This window comes from Poecilia mexicana, unplaced genomic scaffold, assembly GCF_051168715.1.
Source record: "Poecilia mexicana isolate PSO_F unplaced genomic scaffold, ASM5116871v1 scaffold_6, whole genome shotgun sequence".
Taxonomy (NCBI): domain Eukaryota; kingdom Metazoa; phylum Chordata; class Actinopteri; order Cyprinodontiformes; family Poeciliidae; genus Poecilia; species Poecilia mexicana.
Window position 1 is genome coordinate 21,302,546 of NW_028263375.1, and position 15,729 is coordinate 21,318,274.

The 15,729-nt window shown below is 38.7% G+C and overlaps 1 protein-coding gene across 1 annotated transcript in view; it reads left to right on the forward strand.

The window, feature by feature from the left end:
* kiaa1549la (KIAA1549-like a) overlaps positions 1 to 15,729 on the forward strand; it is an 85,141-nt gene that overhangs the window by 38,972 nt on the left and 30,440 nt on the right. The window contains exons 6-11 of the mRNA XM_088006736.1: positions 719 to 852; positions 1,676 to 1,844; positions 8,723 to 8,782; positions 9,410 to 9,570; positions 11,001 to 11,172; positions 12,747 to 12,907. Of these exons, the coding sequence (XP_087862862.1) occupies positions 719 to 852; positions 1,676 to 1,844; positions 8,723 to 8,782; positions 9,410 to 9,570; positions 11,001 to 11,172; positions 12,747 to 12,907 (857 nt within the window). The remainder of the gene's footprint in view (positions 1 to 718; positions 853 to 1,675; positions 1,845 to 8,722; positions 8,783 to 9,409; positions 9,571 to 11,000; positions 11,173 to 12,746; positions 12,908 to 15,729) is intronic.

Sequence of the window (15,729 nt, forward strand, 5' to 3'; positions counted from 1 at the left end):
CTCTGCAGGCACAAACCCTGCTGACCCAGTTGGTAATCTCATGCAAATTGTACTGCGGCGGGTAAATTGGCAAACGTATCTACGGTTAATGAGCTGAACAACTGAGAGATTGATTCTTGCTTGTGCTTCAATTCCCTGCTTCATATGCAGCAGCATGCTAATATGCGGTATGCATCACACTTCCTGCAATAAAATATGCCACTGGTCGGGACAAGACTTTGTCACCGCTGTTACAAATAAAGACTCAAGACTCAACTCAAGAACTACTTCACAATAATAGAAAAAGAAAGAATTGTGATGTTATTTCCTAAACAGCACTTAAATGAGAGCTTGTGAATGTAAATGTGAGCTTAAATATTTTGTCAACTTCCAAAACTGACCAACTGGACAAATCCATTATTTGCATTTAAATTGTTCATGAATATCCCTTAAAATACATTAAAAAAAAAAACCTACCTAGTTCTTCATACATACATCTTAGATATTCGGATTACGCCCACATTTGATGTGGCGTTGACGACTGCAAATCTGTGCAGCTCTATTTAAAAGTCAGTCACAGTCCCACAGAGACGTGGCCTCAAGATTAAGACAAGCTTCCTTCATACATTCATACAACCAGAGTGAGATCTACCCCTAATCTGAAGCAGCCTGTTATTCTCTTACTACTCAGATGGTGCATAAATAATCCCTGCTTTGCTCTTCCTTGCCTGGCTTGCAGTGTTAAGATTTGTTGGACCTGCAGACAACATCTACTCGTGCAGCTTCGTCCAGATGCTGGAGCAGCGGCTTGAGAATGCCTTTGAAGAGGCTCAGGATAAAGTGTTGGAGACCTACAACAGACTCACAGTGGAGGTACGGGACGAGTGCACCGAGACTATTTATAAGGCAGACAGCCAAATGTGTCCTGTCTGCATGCAGCATGCTAATCAGACTAACATTTATAATACAGCTCCAGGTGGATTTCCAGCCAGCTCAGTCGCTCGCATACTTATTCTTGGTTTTGCTTCAACGGCGCTGGCCACAAGCTTTTTCTACTGTGGCCAGATGGCTTCTTGAAGCAAAAGTTACCAAAAATAAGACAGTTATAGTAACACTCTGCACTTGACTGAAGGGGGTTTGGGGGGGGTAGCTTCTGAGAAATGTTGTTTATACTTTTGGAAACAGCAAACTGTAATAAATCTAGTTTTCATACATAAATCATACGTATTTCTCTGCCAAAGTCTTCATCTGTTTGCAGAATATACACTGCACATGCAAACACCATCAAAATCATAAAGTAGGTCTCAACAAGCAAACGGAGATATAGGCTCCATTCATTATTTATCCACTGAAATATTAACGCTCGCAGAGAAATGTGATGGGAATTCTCTGTATCTTGCATCGTCGTCCACTTCGCCGTTGTGATTCTGTTACATGAATGTCAGAGAAACCACACAGGTCTTATTATGGAGAGAATAAAACCTTGTTCATTGAAGGCCTGCTGTGCATTCTTTATGCGCGTCTTCCACATTTGGCATGATAGCTCTAGATATTTTCGTATGAAGGTTTAAATTATAAATGTGGCCTTGTATTTTGTCTTTGATGGAAACAAAAAAAAAATCTGAAATCTTTCTGAGCGTTCTTATGTGCAGCAGAGAGCGGCATATTTAATTCAAGCCAGTGTGTTTGTCCGCAGATCCAGAGCGTGTCTCAGGAGTCTGGCTCGCCCTCGGTTACGCTGGTGTATGTGGTGAAAAACCAGGATGCAGTTCTTAATGGGACAATATCCAGTGGGCTCCTCAACCAGCTGACTGCAGAGCTGGTGGGATACTTCCTGTTCTATCCTCCGCTGGTGATAGCTGAGCGTAAGTACAGCTTCATTTTTTTTCTTAATGCGGTTTTAACCCTTTCATGCATGAATTATGAGCCTTTGCGTCAGGATTTTTTTTTCCCAATTTTTTTTTTTTTTGATTTTCTAAAGGCATTAAAAAAATTTATTAAAAAATGTTTGTTTGTTTTTTTTCTTCATTTTTTTAGGTGATTAATTGTAATTTTCTCCAAATACAAAGTTGTCATTTGAAAAAAATACATCAGTAGTACTGTTCTTTAGGGGTTATCTGGTGTCACAATATTTTTTTTACCTGCAAGAGTCGTCTACAGTAGAAGGAGGGACCGGGTCGGTTGGCGTGCTTTTTTGTCTGTCGGCCAAATTGGATTTAACAAAAATAATTTCTTGCATTTGCAGCTGATGGCCAGTAGTTGATAGTGTATTTTATGATGCATTAGTGTCCACTTCAGTGGTCTCTGTGCATTTATAACATAAAAATCCACAAGAAGCACAAGAGAATGACTTTTAGGTAGCTGTCCTCTGTAGTGACCACTATGCATGAAAGGGTTAATTTAGCTATATATTTGCTTCACCACATTGATTGCGAATGAAACAGCTGAAAATGAATCATTGAAAGCCAGAGAAGTACCGGATTTTGTTGACGAATCTTGATTTTTTGTTTTTTGTGCAGCTCTGTCCTGCTGACACCTACTTTGGGTATGATTGTTTTCTGCAGTGAGCAGTCAGTAACTGTTGATGAGCAAAGGGGACTATATGGAAAAAGTATTTGCTCCAAAACAGAGTTTTATTATTTTTAAAAATAACAACAACAAAAAAACAAGTTTACATATTAAATTATATTTGACATTTTATAGCAGTAATAAACGCAAATAATTCTTAAACTGAGATTTACCCCAGACTACACTAATTTCTATATGCTCCCATTACAGGAAGAGATTTAAACCTCGAAAAGGGTAAAAAAGAGAGAAACTTTACTGTATTATGACATTAAAGTTTTCCCCTGTCTCACTGTTATTGAGGGTCAGTTGAGCTGAAAACAAGCCAGTTCAGGTCAATGCATTCATGTCTTGTTTAAATATCCACAGTTTCTTTGAAGAGTTTCTTAAGTCTAGACAAAATTCTCAGCGTAACAATTCTAAAGTTTTTGGACTAAATGTAATAAATTAAATTAAGGATGCATCTTTTCTCAAGGGAAATAATTGCTCCTAAATTTCTGAATCATAAACTCAAGTCAAAGTATTTTTATAACCATCAGATAATAAATCTTTGATTAAAAGAGAGTGTCCTTGTTTTTCTGTTTTTAAATTTCTCTGAACAACCACAGCATCTGCAGGTCAAGCTCACCACCAAGTTTCATTTAGAAATATTGAGTGTGCATCTGGTTGGCTGCTGAAGCCATTATTGCTTAAAATTATTTATCCAAGGATCCATCTATTGCGTCCATTCATCTATTTAATTAAAATGTTTCTGAATCAAATTGAATTTGAATTAAATCTAGTCATTCATATCTTTTCCAGACTGAAAGAACAGACTATGTTTTTGTCAGTTCTTGAGTTTCTTTAGATCTTTAGATCCTGCTTCCTGTTGATAGACTGGTTCAGTAACTATATCTTCATATGATCAAATTTTACTACAGTTATATCTGGATGTAAACATAGCCAATGTTGTCTAATCCACTTCATTCTTCCTGTCATCATTACAATTCTGTAATAATGTATCCTGCTAGAAAAGCAGATAGTCTCTTTGTATTAATTCACACACGTTTGTCTCTCCATGCAAAAGTTAAAAGAAATATGTACAGCTGCAAAATCATTGCAAAAACATTACAAAAAATTATTTAGACTTCACATCATATTGACTTGGCATTTTTGTTATTTTAGCATATTCTGGTAAACTCATTCATTCAAGAAATAACATTCAAGGTTATTTGATTGTCATTGCATATTTGCATAATAAAAATATTAGTATGTCCTCTCTTTATATTTTTATTACTGAAAAGAGAGTAAATGCTGAAGTACTTGCCAGATTTCAGGTATTTATTTATTTTTTTACGATATGTGTTAAGGGAAAATCATAAATACGCTGAACTCAATAACCAGTACACATCTAAGAAAATCTACAATGTAGCTTTCCTTGACTTGACTCAGTTGTACCCTCAGGCTGGAGAGTATGAAAAAGTTTAAACACTGAGCCTACTTTCATACTTCATGGTGTTTTTTTCCTTAATTTCAGCAGCAGTAAGAATAAAGACTGCAGTGAGCGGAGCTTGGAAGATTCCAAGCTCCGCTTTATAGATATAAAGGAGCTTTCGCCCCTGGAGTTTTATTTCAGTTTTGAAAGGCTTAGGAGGAGAACGAGGACCGCTAGGAGACCATCACGTCGTTATTGAAACAAAAAGAATGTTCAGCAGAAAGCTGAACCAATAAATCCGCTTGGTTATGGATGTTAACAATAAAAAGTAATAAAAAAAAATACAGTTGTTTGCTTATCTCCCAGATAAACTAAACAAGAAAGAATTCAGTTTCCATCCTAATATATTAATAGATTATGTAACCTTTACCTTCCTTTGGTCCACTTGTACTGCTGCTGCTAGAACTTCTAGCTAAGAAAGACTTTGAAATAATATTTGTTTGGTCCCCTCATGACTACTGAGTGCTCAGGACCAAGTACTCAACTGAAAGGCAATGCAAAAATCATGAATTGTCACGTTTAATCTGCTCCCCAAGCGCAAAGATTACTTGAAATCTAAAATGTACTCCAAGCATCTTTGTTTGTCTTAGTATAAAACAAATCTGACTGAGATGTATTAGCAGTCAGTGGCTTTAAATAAAACCTAAGCACTATCCCTTGCTAATCCATGTTTTCAGTCAGTTATGAAGCTCTTTGTGGTATTCAAGCGTAAGTTGACGAGTAGCAACTCATTTTTTCAACAGGGCCTGATCTGTTCAGCAGCATCAGGCACCACAAGCGGCCAAACACATGGGACCAAGAGAGACCGCAGCATCAAAGTTAAAACGCTGTTTGATGTGTCAAATGAGCGTGCGATCTTCAACTCATTATAGATCTACTCCACTAAGGGGCAAAGGAAAAGATTGGTGCTTCTTTGAGGTTCGGAAAGCACTGAGGGTTATGATATGCTTATTATCAGGACAAGATCATAATTTTAGTTATCAAAGAACGAATGGAGGATGAGAGGAGTGATGGAAATGTAGTAATTTAGTCATTTTGTAATTAAAAAAAATTTTTTTTTGCAATATCGATGAGTGCTTCTTTTGTTTTTAATGCAAAAATTGAATAACTTAGTCCTGCCCTTTTCATAAATGTTGCGTGTGTTTTATTTGAGTCCAGCTACCCAAAGTGAATGGCCCCCACACTCCAGAGTTGGATCAAATGATCTTTGTTTATATTCCATCGCTCCCTCTGATGCCATCTGTGAGATTTTTTTTTTTAAAAGGGCAAACAGCTGCAGAGCTCCTATCATCCCAAGCCTGCCTTGGGCTATCTGTTGCCCGTGTTCCCCAGATGAGCTAATTTTAGCAGAGTGAGATTAGATTAGTATCTGTTGGTGTGTGCTCTCAACACCCAAAGGGCTCAAACATCACACTTTGCTTGGTCACATCCAAATCCACTTAGCATCACCACAGAAAGCCTTCCTGCTCTCCTAAAAATCACTGAATGTTTCGAGGGGTGAAACAAAAAACAAGCAATGCATGGTAGCCTATTGGATGACTGACTAAAAAAATGGCAGTGAATGATCACAGCAGTGATAGCAGCTAATATCCCAGGTGTGTTTTGGATGGTAGTTACCTTTAGAGCATAAATAGGTAATCATTTATGTGAAGGATGAGTCTGTTTGCAGGCTGAGAGTATTTCTTCACACCACAAACCTACCTCCTTCATTCTGTACCGGGTTCGTTGTCCCAGAATGAACTCTGGAAGTCATTCAAGTGCACTTTCTCATTTGCCTGTACATTTTAATAAAATTTTAACTTTTGCACTGCATAATGAAGAAGACAAAACACTGCAGTTTGTTTTCCCTGTTCTGTCCTGTCCTGTCAGGCATGCGTCATTGGTTAATTTTCCAAGGGGAGCTGCATTGCATAGAGTTAATTAGCTTTCAGATGGACTGGCATGTCCGCTTGTAGGAAGGCTACATCTGTGTTTCTCTCTCTTTCATAAGAGTGCTTTCCTAAACAAGACAGGTTGATAGAAAGACAAATTACATTATAATGTTTTGTTTCTTCTGGTGTTCCAGTCCAGAATACATTTATATAAGGTTGGATTTTTTTTTTCTTCTACTATTTTGGGAGCATCCAAAGCTTTTGACATTGTTTAAAGCTTGAAGTTATTCCAGCATTCTCCTGTTGCTGTTCTCCGTGGTCTTTATGAAGCTCTTTGTTCCCTAATTTACGTCAACAAAACTCTGAGGTCTTCACAGAACCGCTGTAGTCATACTGAGATCATGCGTCACACAGATAAACAGCGGCAGCTAATTTGCTAAATTCTGATTGGTTTTTCTGGAGTTCATTTAAGAGAATCAAATCAAATGTGACCGAGTGCATTTGCACACCACGCTATTGAGATACTTATTTGTGAAAAAATTTAACCCACCTCCCGTTCCTCCACACGTCTTTGTGTGGGTCGGTGTGTTGGCCTCGCTAAGTCTGATTGTTCCATGTTTTTAAGATTAAATTCAGACCAAACACGTTGCCTAACAGAGCCCAGTTTTAAACAGACGTTCAGTGTTTGAAGGGAAGTAACTGGAAGCTGTGATTTTCTCATCTTTATCTGAAGTCTTCATTTAAAAAGAAATCTGATGCTCTTCATGCCTTATCTTCCGTGTGTGTGTGTGTGTGTGTGTGTGTGTGTGTGTGTGTGTGTGTGTGTGTGTTTTGTATTAAACCTGAGCAGATCATTTTCTATTACTCTACATTTTCCATCCTCTTTTTTTTTTTTGCATATTGCAATTAAATTTCCAACAACCACGCTGATAAAATTTATATGGCGGATTCATCTGGGCATTTTCACAGATTCTGCGAAGAACTCGGATGGAGAGCCCTGAACCTTCACACTCCAATGCTGTTGGAGCATGAAGTGTTTTTATGAGCTCGTTTAAGTTAAGAGGAGAGAGCGGTGAATGTAAATGTGTTCTCATTTTTCTTGCCTCTGGACGATAGTTTAGAGCAGAAACAAATGCTGGTTAAAGATACAGTTTGCTCGCTGTAGTCCTGACTTGGTCTTATGGTAAGCTGGCGACAGATTGGGTGAGGTGGAAATAGGACGAGAGACGTTGCCAGATGAGATTGAAATCGAGAGACTGAGGGTGTTATGGTTTTTGTGTGTGTGTATAGAGACATACGGAGACAGCTGACTGGGAATGGAGGAGCAGGTATTTCTTAAAACAGGCTGGCAGAATAAAATGTGGAGCGTGTCGGTGTTCATTACAGTGCTGCTTCACACAAATTTACCAAAGTTGCATTTTCTTTCCGTGACTTCAAAGGCCTTTTGCCCGTACGCTAATTATAGCATATTTTTATTGCAGCTTTTAAAATCCAATTTGCATGGGAAATAGTGAGAAATAATGTATTCTGCAGGAGTTGATTGCTTTTTTTTTTTTTTTTTTTTTTTTTTTGGTATAGTTGCTTTTCTTGTATTAAGCTGTAAATGATACCATCACTGGAAAACAAACAGCGTATAAAAGTGTTTATGTTTTCAATTGACTGTCTCAGGTTCTAATATCTTGAGACACATAATCTTGTGCTGGACTCCAAATAAGGCAGGGGGGTCTGTATTGTGAATACTCTTCACGATACAGCGACCAAATTCCTTTTCTTAATCCTGAGATGTTTTATTGAACTTAATGAATGCTCTCACAGTCAGACATTTCTCCCTTTTTTCATTTGAGAATGAAGGATGCTCCCCCAGTGTCTGAGTAGTTGTACGTTGGTTATCTGCACCGTTATTTGGTGGCAATAAAGCGAGATAAATTGCACCGGCTCTTGTCTGAGCTGGCCATTTATTTTAGTGACAGCTTTGGATATTGAAGAACTGCAAGTGTTCATACATGCCAGTTCTTCTATTCACTGTTTTGATAGGGCAGATGGACTGACTGACTGACTGTTTTGCCAGTATTGTCCACATTTTCACAAATAACTTCAATGATGCCCTATTCTTTGTCCAGTGATATTTGTTCACTTGTTGGAGTTTTTATTGTGGTCTTATGAAAACATAAGGATTTTGGGACAAAAGATAAAGAAAATTGTCTGAAAAATAATTTATATATATAAAATGTCTTGATATGATAGGAATCCTTTCTAAACGCTGACAGATTTCAGATAGTTTTTGACTTTCTAAGTCTTTTTGCATACAATTTTTGATGTATTAACTATTAATTCCCTTTAATATTTCACCTTCTAGCATCTGTACTATGTACTAATTAGTTTTGATGGGGTTTTTTATGTCTGTGTTACTTTGGTTATTACCAACTTCTGGTGTAAATTTAATGTCAGTTCAAGAAGCCCCAATGTTATTTAGAAAACATACAATGTCTATGAAGGCAAAGGCTGTTGTCGTTTGAACATAGGCATTCATATAAATTCAGTGTGCATATTTTATTGTGCTAAATAAAAAATGCCCATCGATACTTTAGGTTTTTTAATAAATGATGTACCTACATATGTTAAATTTATTTCAAATTTGTGAAACTCTGCAAAAAATATATACTACTAAATTTAAACAGTGTCCATTACCAATAAATTATATGAAACTTGTAAATTGTGAACTTTTTCCAGAACCATAAGAACAAAATGTGAAAACTACTGATTGAAGTAAAGTTAGTTTCCTGGGTGTTCAAAAGTAAATATGACGTCTCTGTCTCTTTGTCTGTCTCTCCAGCTCTTGAGTACCACAATCTCAACACATCCACAGCAACCAGGAGCTACTGGGTGATCACAGGTAAACCAATTGTTGCACTGATTAGATAACACCAAAATGCCTTTTTCGTACTGCTCTGTGTGTTTCTTTGCATGTTTAGCAATCCACCTCCATCCATCCATTCTTCTTCTTCTTCTTCTTACTCTCTCAGTTCTGAGTCACTTTAGCTGCGGAAAATCCCATTGATGTATAATTCACAGTTTCCTGACTGGGGCAGGGGGAGAGATCACTTCATATCACATCAGGGACGGCTGTGAATGATGCTGCTGCGTGACAGTGTGCGTGTGTGTGCGTGTGTGTGTGTGTGTGTGTGTGTGTGTGTGTGTGTGTGTGTGTGTGTGTGATGTCTGTCCACTGATCCATCTCACTTATGGCCTGTTGTAAGAGCAGCTCTCAGGAGGAAGATCATCTGTCATCTCTATTGTCATACCGATCACACATCTCTAACTTCTCTGACTTTTTGTCTTTCTTCAAACTCTTTTTTTTTTTTTTTGCTCATTTTTTTTCTCCTGCTTTGCTTTTCTTCTTTACATTTTCTGCTCCCAATCCTTTACTCACCCACTTTTTCTTTTTCCCTTTTTGTCTGCCTGAACGCCTCTTGCCCCCCACCCCCTAAATCTGTCTGTCATTTCTTGTCTCCTTGCTCAGTGATCCAGGATGTGGACAGCTCCTCCCTGGAGGCCAACTACCAGAGCTTCGCCAGTCTCATGGAGCAGCGGCTGGCTGAGCTTTTCCTCGTTGCTGGCAGGCAGGGCTCTCGGTCCATGAGGTCCCGGCGGGCCACGTCTGTGGGCGGCTACACCGTGCAGGTCAGTAGAGATTGATCATTCTTTTTGTAGAAATACGATGTCAAGATGGCAGCACAAACAAGTAGAGGCTGGAGTAAGGATATTGTAAACATGCTCGGTCTTTTTGTTCAGATCTTTATAACATCCTCACCTCTTCACAGGGTTTTTCATATCTATCCAAATTTGGGAGAAATCTTATATTTAATAGTGGGAGCTTGTATGGTCCAACTTCTGACACCTGTAGATGTTCCCTAAATTATACCCTTCTATAAGGTATAATGGTAAACATCTGTCTCAGGTTTCTTGGCAAATAGTACTGTAAGTTCATGTAATTTGTGGTATGTGAATTATATGCATTCAGGCAGTTCAATTCGATTTAAAAAGGGTGGTTTGCTCTTTTTTTCTTCTTCTGATAAAGTAAATCATCATTTCAAAGTTGCTTTTCAGACATTATGTAAATGTGATATTTTTTTCCTAAAACTTTCGCTTTGGAGCTAAACTTTTTCTCAGTCTCTTATGAAAAGGTTTGAATGCATGCACTACCACAGACAGCTCCAGATTTAGAAACCTGGACAGCACTCCGGGGGGACTGAAGGTGGGACGGCTAGGAAGGAATCCTGTCAAAAAATAGAGGGGAGTTGTATGTTTGTAGAACAGAGGCTACAGCCAAACATTTTTTATGGTCAAATCTAACCACTAGCTACTTTTAAATTAAGAAAAAAAATGCTTTTTACGTAATTTCTTTGATTAATTAACTCTACAGCTCTAAAATTAAATTTAATTGGTGGAGGAAGACGTTAGAATGATTCAGTTTAAACATGAGATAATAATGAGCACAGAAATATTTGGTGAGCAATATTTTCTTTTGCGTCACCTCCCCCGCTTGGTGCTCCGTATTGTTCAAATTACGATGACGTTTTATTCATAGTGACCCGCATGCATTACAAACCCTCGCGGGTTTTTACGGTCTTCACAGTTGAGCAGTTTTATGGCTGCTGAGTGGAGGAGGAAGAGCTTCTCAGAACTGTCAGAACTTGCTGGGTGCAGTCAGAGGAATAAACCTCCAGCTATTTAATAACTCGTATCGTTTTTTTTAATTTTTTTTTATGACAAAATCAAATTACTAGACTTGATTAAAGCTGTGTTATGTTTAAAAAAAACTGTTTGATGTATGATGAAAGGGAATTGAGATTTCATGTGACTCGTTTATCCTTGAGAGTCTTCAATAAATCCATTCATCTCCCAGCCAACGCTCGACTTGATCAAAGCAAAAAAAGAAATTGAGCTACAGACGCGGCAATCTATCGGTTGGAGAAGATAAGGGATTTTGTGTGCAACTTGCCTCCAGATTATATGTTTTCTTGATGGTTAACAAGGCTCAAAGCTTTTTTTTTTTTTTTTTTTAGAAATTTCTCTAAAACTATGATGCAACTGTGTCTCCCCACTCCCAGATGGTGAGCATGCGACGGCTTCCAGGTCCAAAGAACCCAGCAGAGATGACCTACTATGCACAGCTGAATGGATCCCCCATCACAGGATCTGCAGCTGCAAAGACCCTCAGCAGCCTGGATTCCCAGACCATGGCTCTGACACTGGGATACTTTGTGCAAGTGCAGGCCGAACGTAAGCTTGTATTTAAACTGTCATTGCTGCGTTGCATGTCTTTTATATGTATTTAAGTCAAAGCAAGCATCCATTATTACCTCCATGGCTGCTGTGTGATGTTTACGTGCTGCTTCTGCACACGTGGGTCGCTTCGGGGACGTAAATAGCTCACACACAAGTCTGGTTGCAGTTTCAGTTCATTAGTAGTATGAAATGCCATGCCAAAAAAAAAAAAAGCTGATTTCAGCAAAAAATCTAAATTGAGCAATTAAGACCTGCTGTGGGAATATAGCCGTTGTATGCACACAAAGGTTATTCAGTCGGAACAGAACTGTGGTTGGTTTATGAACGACACACATTTTGTTTGTTTCTTAAAGGCTACACAGACTAATAGAAATCACTGCTTGAGTGATAATATGAAGAATTTATTCAAGCAGGCTATTCCCTGGTGGGTTGGTAGTACAAATGTTGTAAAAAAAATAGTATATAAACACAATATTTATAAACAGTAGAAAGCATAACTAATGTTTGCATTTTCTGACGTTTCCATGTGCTTTCCTTCCTTTCCATGTTTGTCTCCATTACATCCCAGTCCCACCTTTGCACATCTGCCTCTAGTTTCAACAGTATTTTGTAAAAAGACAAAATGCTACCAGATCTATCTGCCATTATCTTTCTGTACATATGACATTGTGACATTAACAACTTGATCAACAACATAGTCAGGCTGCACAAATTGTTTTTGGATAGGTAACTTTGGATTTTTATTCAAATATAATGTTAAAAATATTCATGCATGTTTTTGGTGGCTTTTTCGTTCGTTTTAGCTCAAGAGAACAGAGTATTCTCTCCCTTTGACTTGCATTTTCTCATTTTGTAACTTGTATTATCTCAGAAACCTCATTACACTTAACCAAGTGAAGGAAACATTGGATTTGTCAGCTCTTCCTAAAGTGTTGATGCTGCAAAGAGATCACAGTGTTCTTGATAAACACTTTCTCTCTGCCTCCCGATGGGTAGAGAGGAGGACAATTATATTCATGCCTTCAATGAAAACACATGCTATCTGCAAACAGCTCCAAAAGTAAGCAGTTGAAAAGAAATTCAAGTGAGAAATACTCATCCTTTTTTTTATGCGTTAGATTGAAGAAAATTGCTGCTAGATTGTTAAAATGGTTTAATTTCACACATTTTCACATATCCTTCACTTAATTTCAAGAAATTTGTATTAAAACATCATATTTGTCACTCTTTTTAGTCTTTATAGTGAACATACAGCCATCAAAACTGCAAGCTCTCATTGCCTCGCCTTGTCAGACGAAAAAATACATCCACGTTTTTGTCACAGTTTCATCGGTTTGTCTACGGTGTCATCGTCAGCAAAGCATGAAAACATCAGTCTAACTAATCGGGTTTAGTTAGACAATCACTGAACAAGATGTGAACCTAAAATTGAGCCTTGGGTACACCTAAAACAGCAGCATTTAATACATTCTTTTCATCAAGCTCACTCATTTCTGTTGTTTACATATCGTACCAGATTAAAACTGCTGTTAATTTAACTTTTTTGTTTTTTTTCCCTCCATGTGCAGCTGTGGTGAAGACACCACCCGGCAACCTGTGGATCATGGCCGTTCTCACTCCTCTCTTCTTACTGATGGTGGTGATTGGAATGGTGGCCTTCATCCTGTGTAAAAGAAACAGAGTCATTTTTAAATCTGGTGCATTTAGGACCTTCAAAACACGCTCCAAGGTAAAATCCTGAAACCTGTTTCACTTTTCCTGTTTGTTTGTACTGACCTATTTGTATTTTGCAGCTCTTCTTCTTTTTGTTCCTCCTTCCCTCTGTGATAGCTGTAAATTAGTTGCTTTCCTGTCACCCTGAGATACACAAACCTCACCAATTCAACAAATCGTAGTGATTTCATCTTCTGTAAGGCTCTGACAAGATTACATAACTCTGTTGCGAGTGACATAGGCCAACAGAAAACTGACTGTGTCAAGCTGTTGCTGCAGGACAGAAAAATGAATTTCATTTCTGCCGGCCTCACTCATTTGTTTTCTCACTACCAAGTAGCCCGTGGTCATTACTAATCATGCATGCTGCAAAGGCCAATCGGCTGCGAAGAAATGGGCAGGGCTCACTGTACTGGAAGGAAACCTCAGGGTAATGCTGGCTCTTCCACAAAGACGGCGCTCACTGGACATCAGCTCACTGGAGTTTTAACTGAAAATCAATCCTTTTAAATGAGCATGTTTGTAATAGATTGCCAACAGATGGTTCGGTTCGGTCAGATGGTCGCCCTGGATGCAGTGACAACGCCAGAACAGCAGCTGCTTGTGCCGTCGCGTTCAGTGAAGTGGTAAACAAGCAACGAGCTCGCCAGCCTTATTTGTTCTGAAAAGCCTCTTGAATTAGCTTAGATGTAATAATCCTAAAGCAGAGCTGGCATTTCTTATCACCATTAGAGGTCCAGCATAGCTGTTTGACCAAATAACTTCACTTCACCACATTTGTTTTGAAGTTTCAGTCACATAAACTGATGAAGATGTTTATTTTAATGGGACAAAATAAGCCAGTGCAAAAAGATATTTCCCTCACAAGATTAAATATATACAGGTGCTGGTCATAAAATTAGAATATTGTGATAAAGTTCATTATTTTCCATAATGTCATGATAAAAATTAAATTGTCATATATTTTAGATTCATTGCACACCAACTGAAATATTTCAGGTCTTTTATTGTTTTAATTTTGATGATTTTGGCAAACAGCTCATGAAAACCCAAAATCCCTGTCTCAAAAAATTAGAATATTATGAAAAGGTTCTCTGAACGAGCAATAAAAATAATCATCTGAATCAACAAAGTAACTCTAAACACCTGAAAAAGATTCCTGAGGCCTTTAAAAACTCCCAGCCTGGTTCGTTACTCAAAACCGCAATCATGGGTCAGATTGCTGACCTGACTGCTGTCCAGAAGGCCATCACTGACATCCTCAAGCAAGAGGGTGAGAAACGGAAAGAAATTTCTGAACGAATCGGCTGTTTGCAGAGTGTTATATCAAGGCACCTCAATGGGAAGTCAGTAGGAAGGAAAAAGTGTGGCAGAAAACGCTACACAACGAGAAGAGGTGACCGGACCCTGAGGAAGATTGTGGAGAAGGGCCGATTCCAGACCAAATTAAATTTTCATCTCCATAAAACTTTTCAGCAGATGGAAGCATGAAGTGCTCCAAAATCTTCTGATAGCTGCTGCATTGATCCTGCCCTTGATAAAACCCAGTGGACCAACACCAGCAGCTGACATGGCACCCAGACCATCACTGACTGTGGGTACTTGACACTGGACTTCTGGCATTTTGGCATTTCCTTCTCCCCAGTCTTCCTCCAGAGTCTGGCACTTTGATTTCCGAATGACATGCAAAGTTTGCTTTCATCCGAAAAAAGTACTTTGGACCACTGAACAACAGTGGTCCAAAGTGCTGCTTCTCTGTAGCCCAGGTCAGGCGCTTCTGCCGCTGTTTCTGGTTCAAAAGTGGCTTGACCTTTGACCTGGGGAATGCGGCACCTGTAGCCCATTTCCTGCACACGCCTGTGCACAGTGGCTCTGGATGTTTCTACTCCAGACTCAGTCCACTGCTTCCCCCAAGGTCTGGAATCGGCCCTTCTCCACAATCTTCCTCAGGGTCCGGTCACCTCTTCTCGTTGTGTAGCGTTTTCTGCCACACTTTTTCCTTCCTACTGACTTCCCACTGAGGTGCCTTGATATAACACTCTGCAAACAGCCGATTCGTTCAGAAATTTCTTTCCGTTTCTCACCCTCTTGCTTGAGGATGTCAGTGATGGCCTTCTGGACAGCAGTCAGGTCAGCAATCTGACCCATGATTGCGGTTTTGAGTAACGAACCAGGCTGGGAGTTTTTAAAGGCCTCAGGAATCTTTTTCAGGTGTTTAGAGTTACTTTGTTGATTCAGATGATTATTTTTATTGCTCGTTCAGAGAACCTTTTCATAATATTCTAATTTTTTGAGACAGGGATTTTGGGTTTTCATGAGCTGTTTGCCAAAATCATCAAAATTAAAACAATAAAAGACCTGAAATATTTCAGTTGGTGTGCAATGAATCTAAAATATATGACAATTTAATTTTTATTATGACATTATGGAAAATAATGAACTTTATCACAATATTCTAATTTTATGACCAGCACCTGTATATCCCTCTTTTGGGAGAGAGGCCTAAATGCAACCCTTCAAGTATCTGGTTTCGGTTTTGGGAGCTGGTAAAACCATGTTAACAGTGTGAGGGAGCAAATTTTCAAATTTATCCCCGAAACTGTTCTGTTCTTTGTCATAAAACCAATAATGAGGCAGTACAATGTAAATACCGCAATGTTTGACGTCCACCAAACATAGCGACTAGTCGGATTGCCAAAATTGACCAAAGAACCGTTTTCCACTTGGACATGGAGTCTCCCACGTGCTTTTTGGCTAAATCTTCTCAAGCCTTGATATGGGTTTTCTTCAAAGGTGGTTTTCTTATTGCCGCTCTCACATAAAAACTTTGACTGGTGA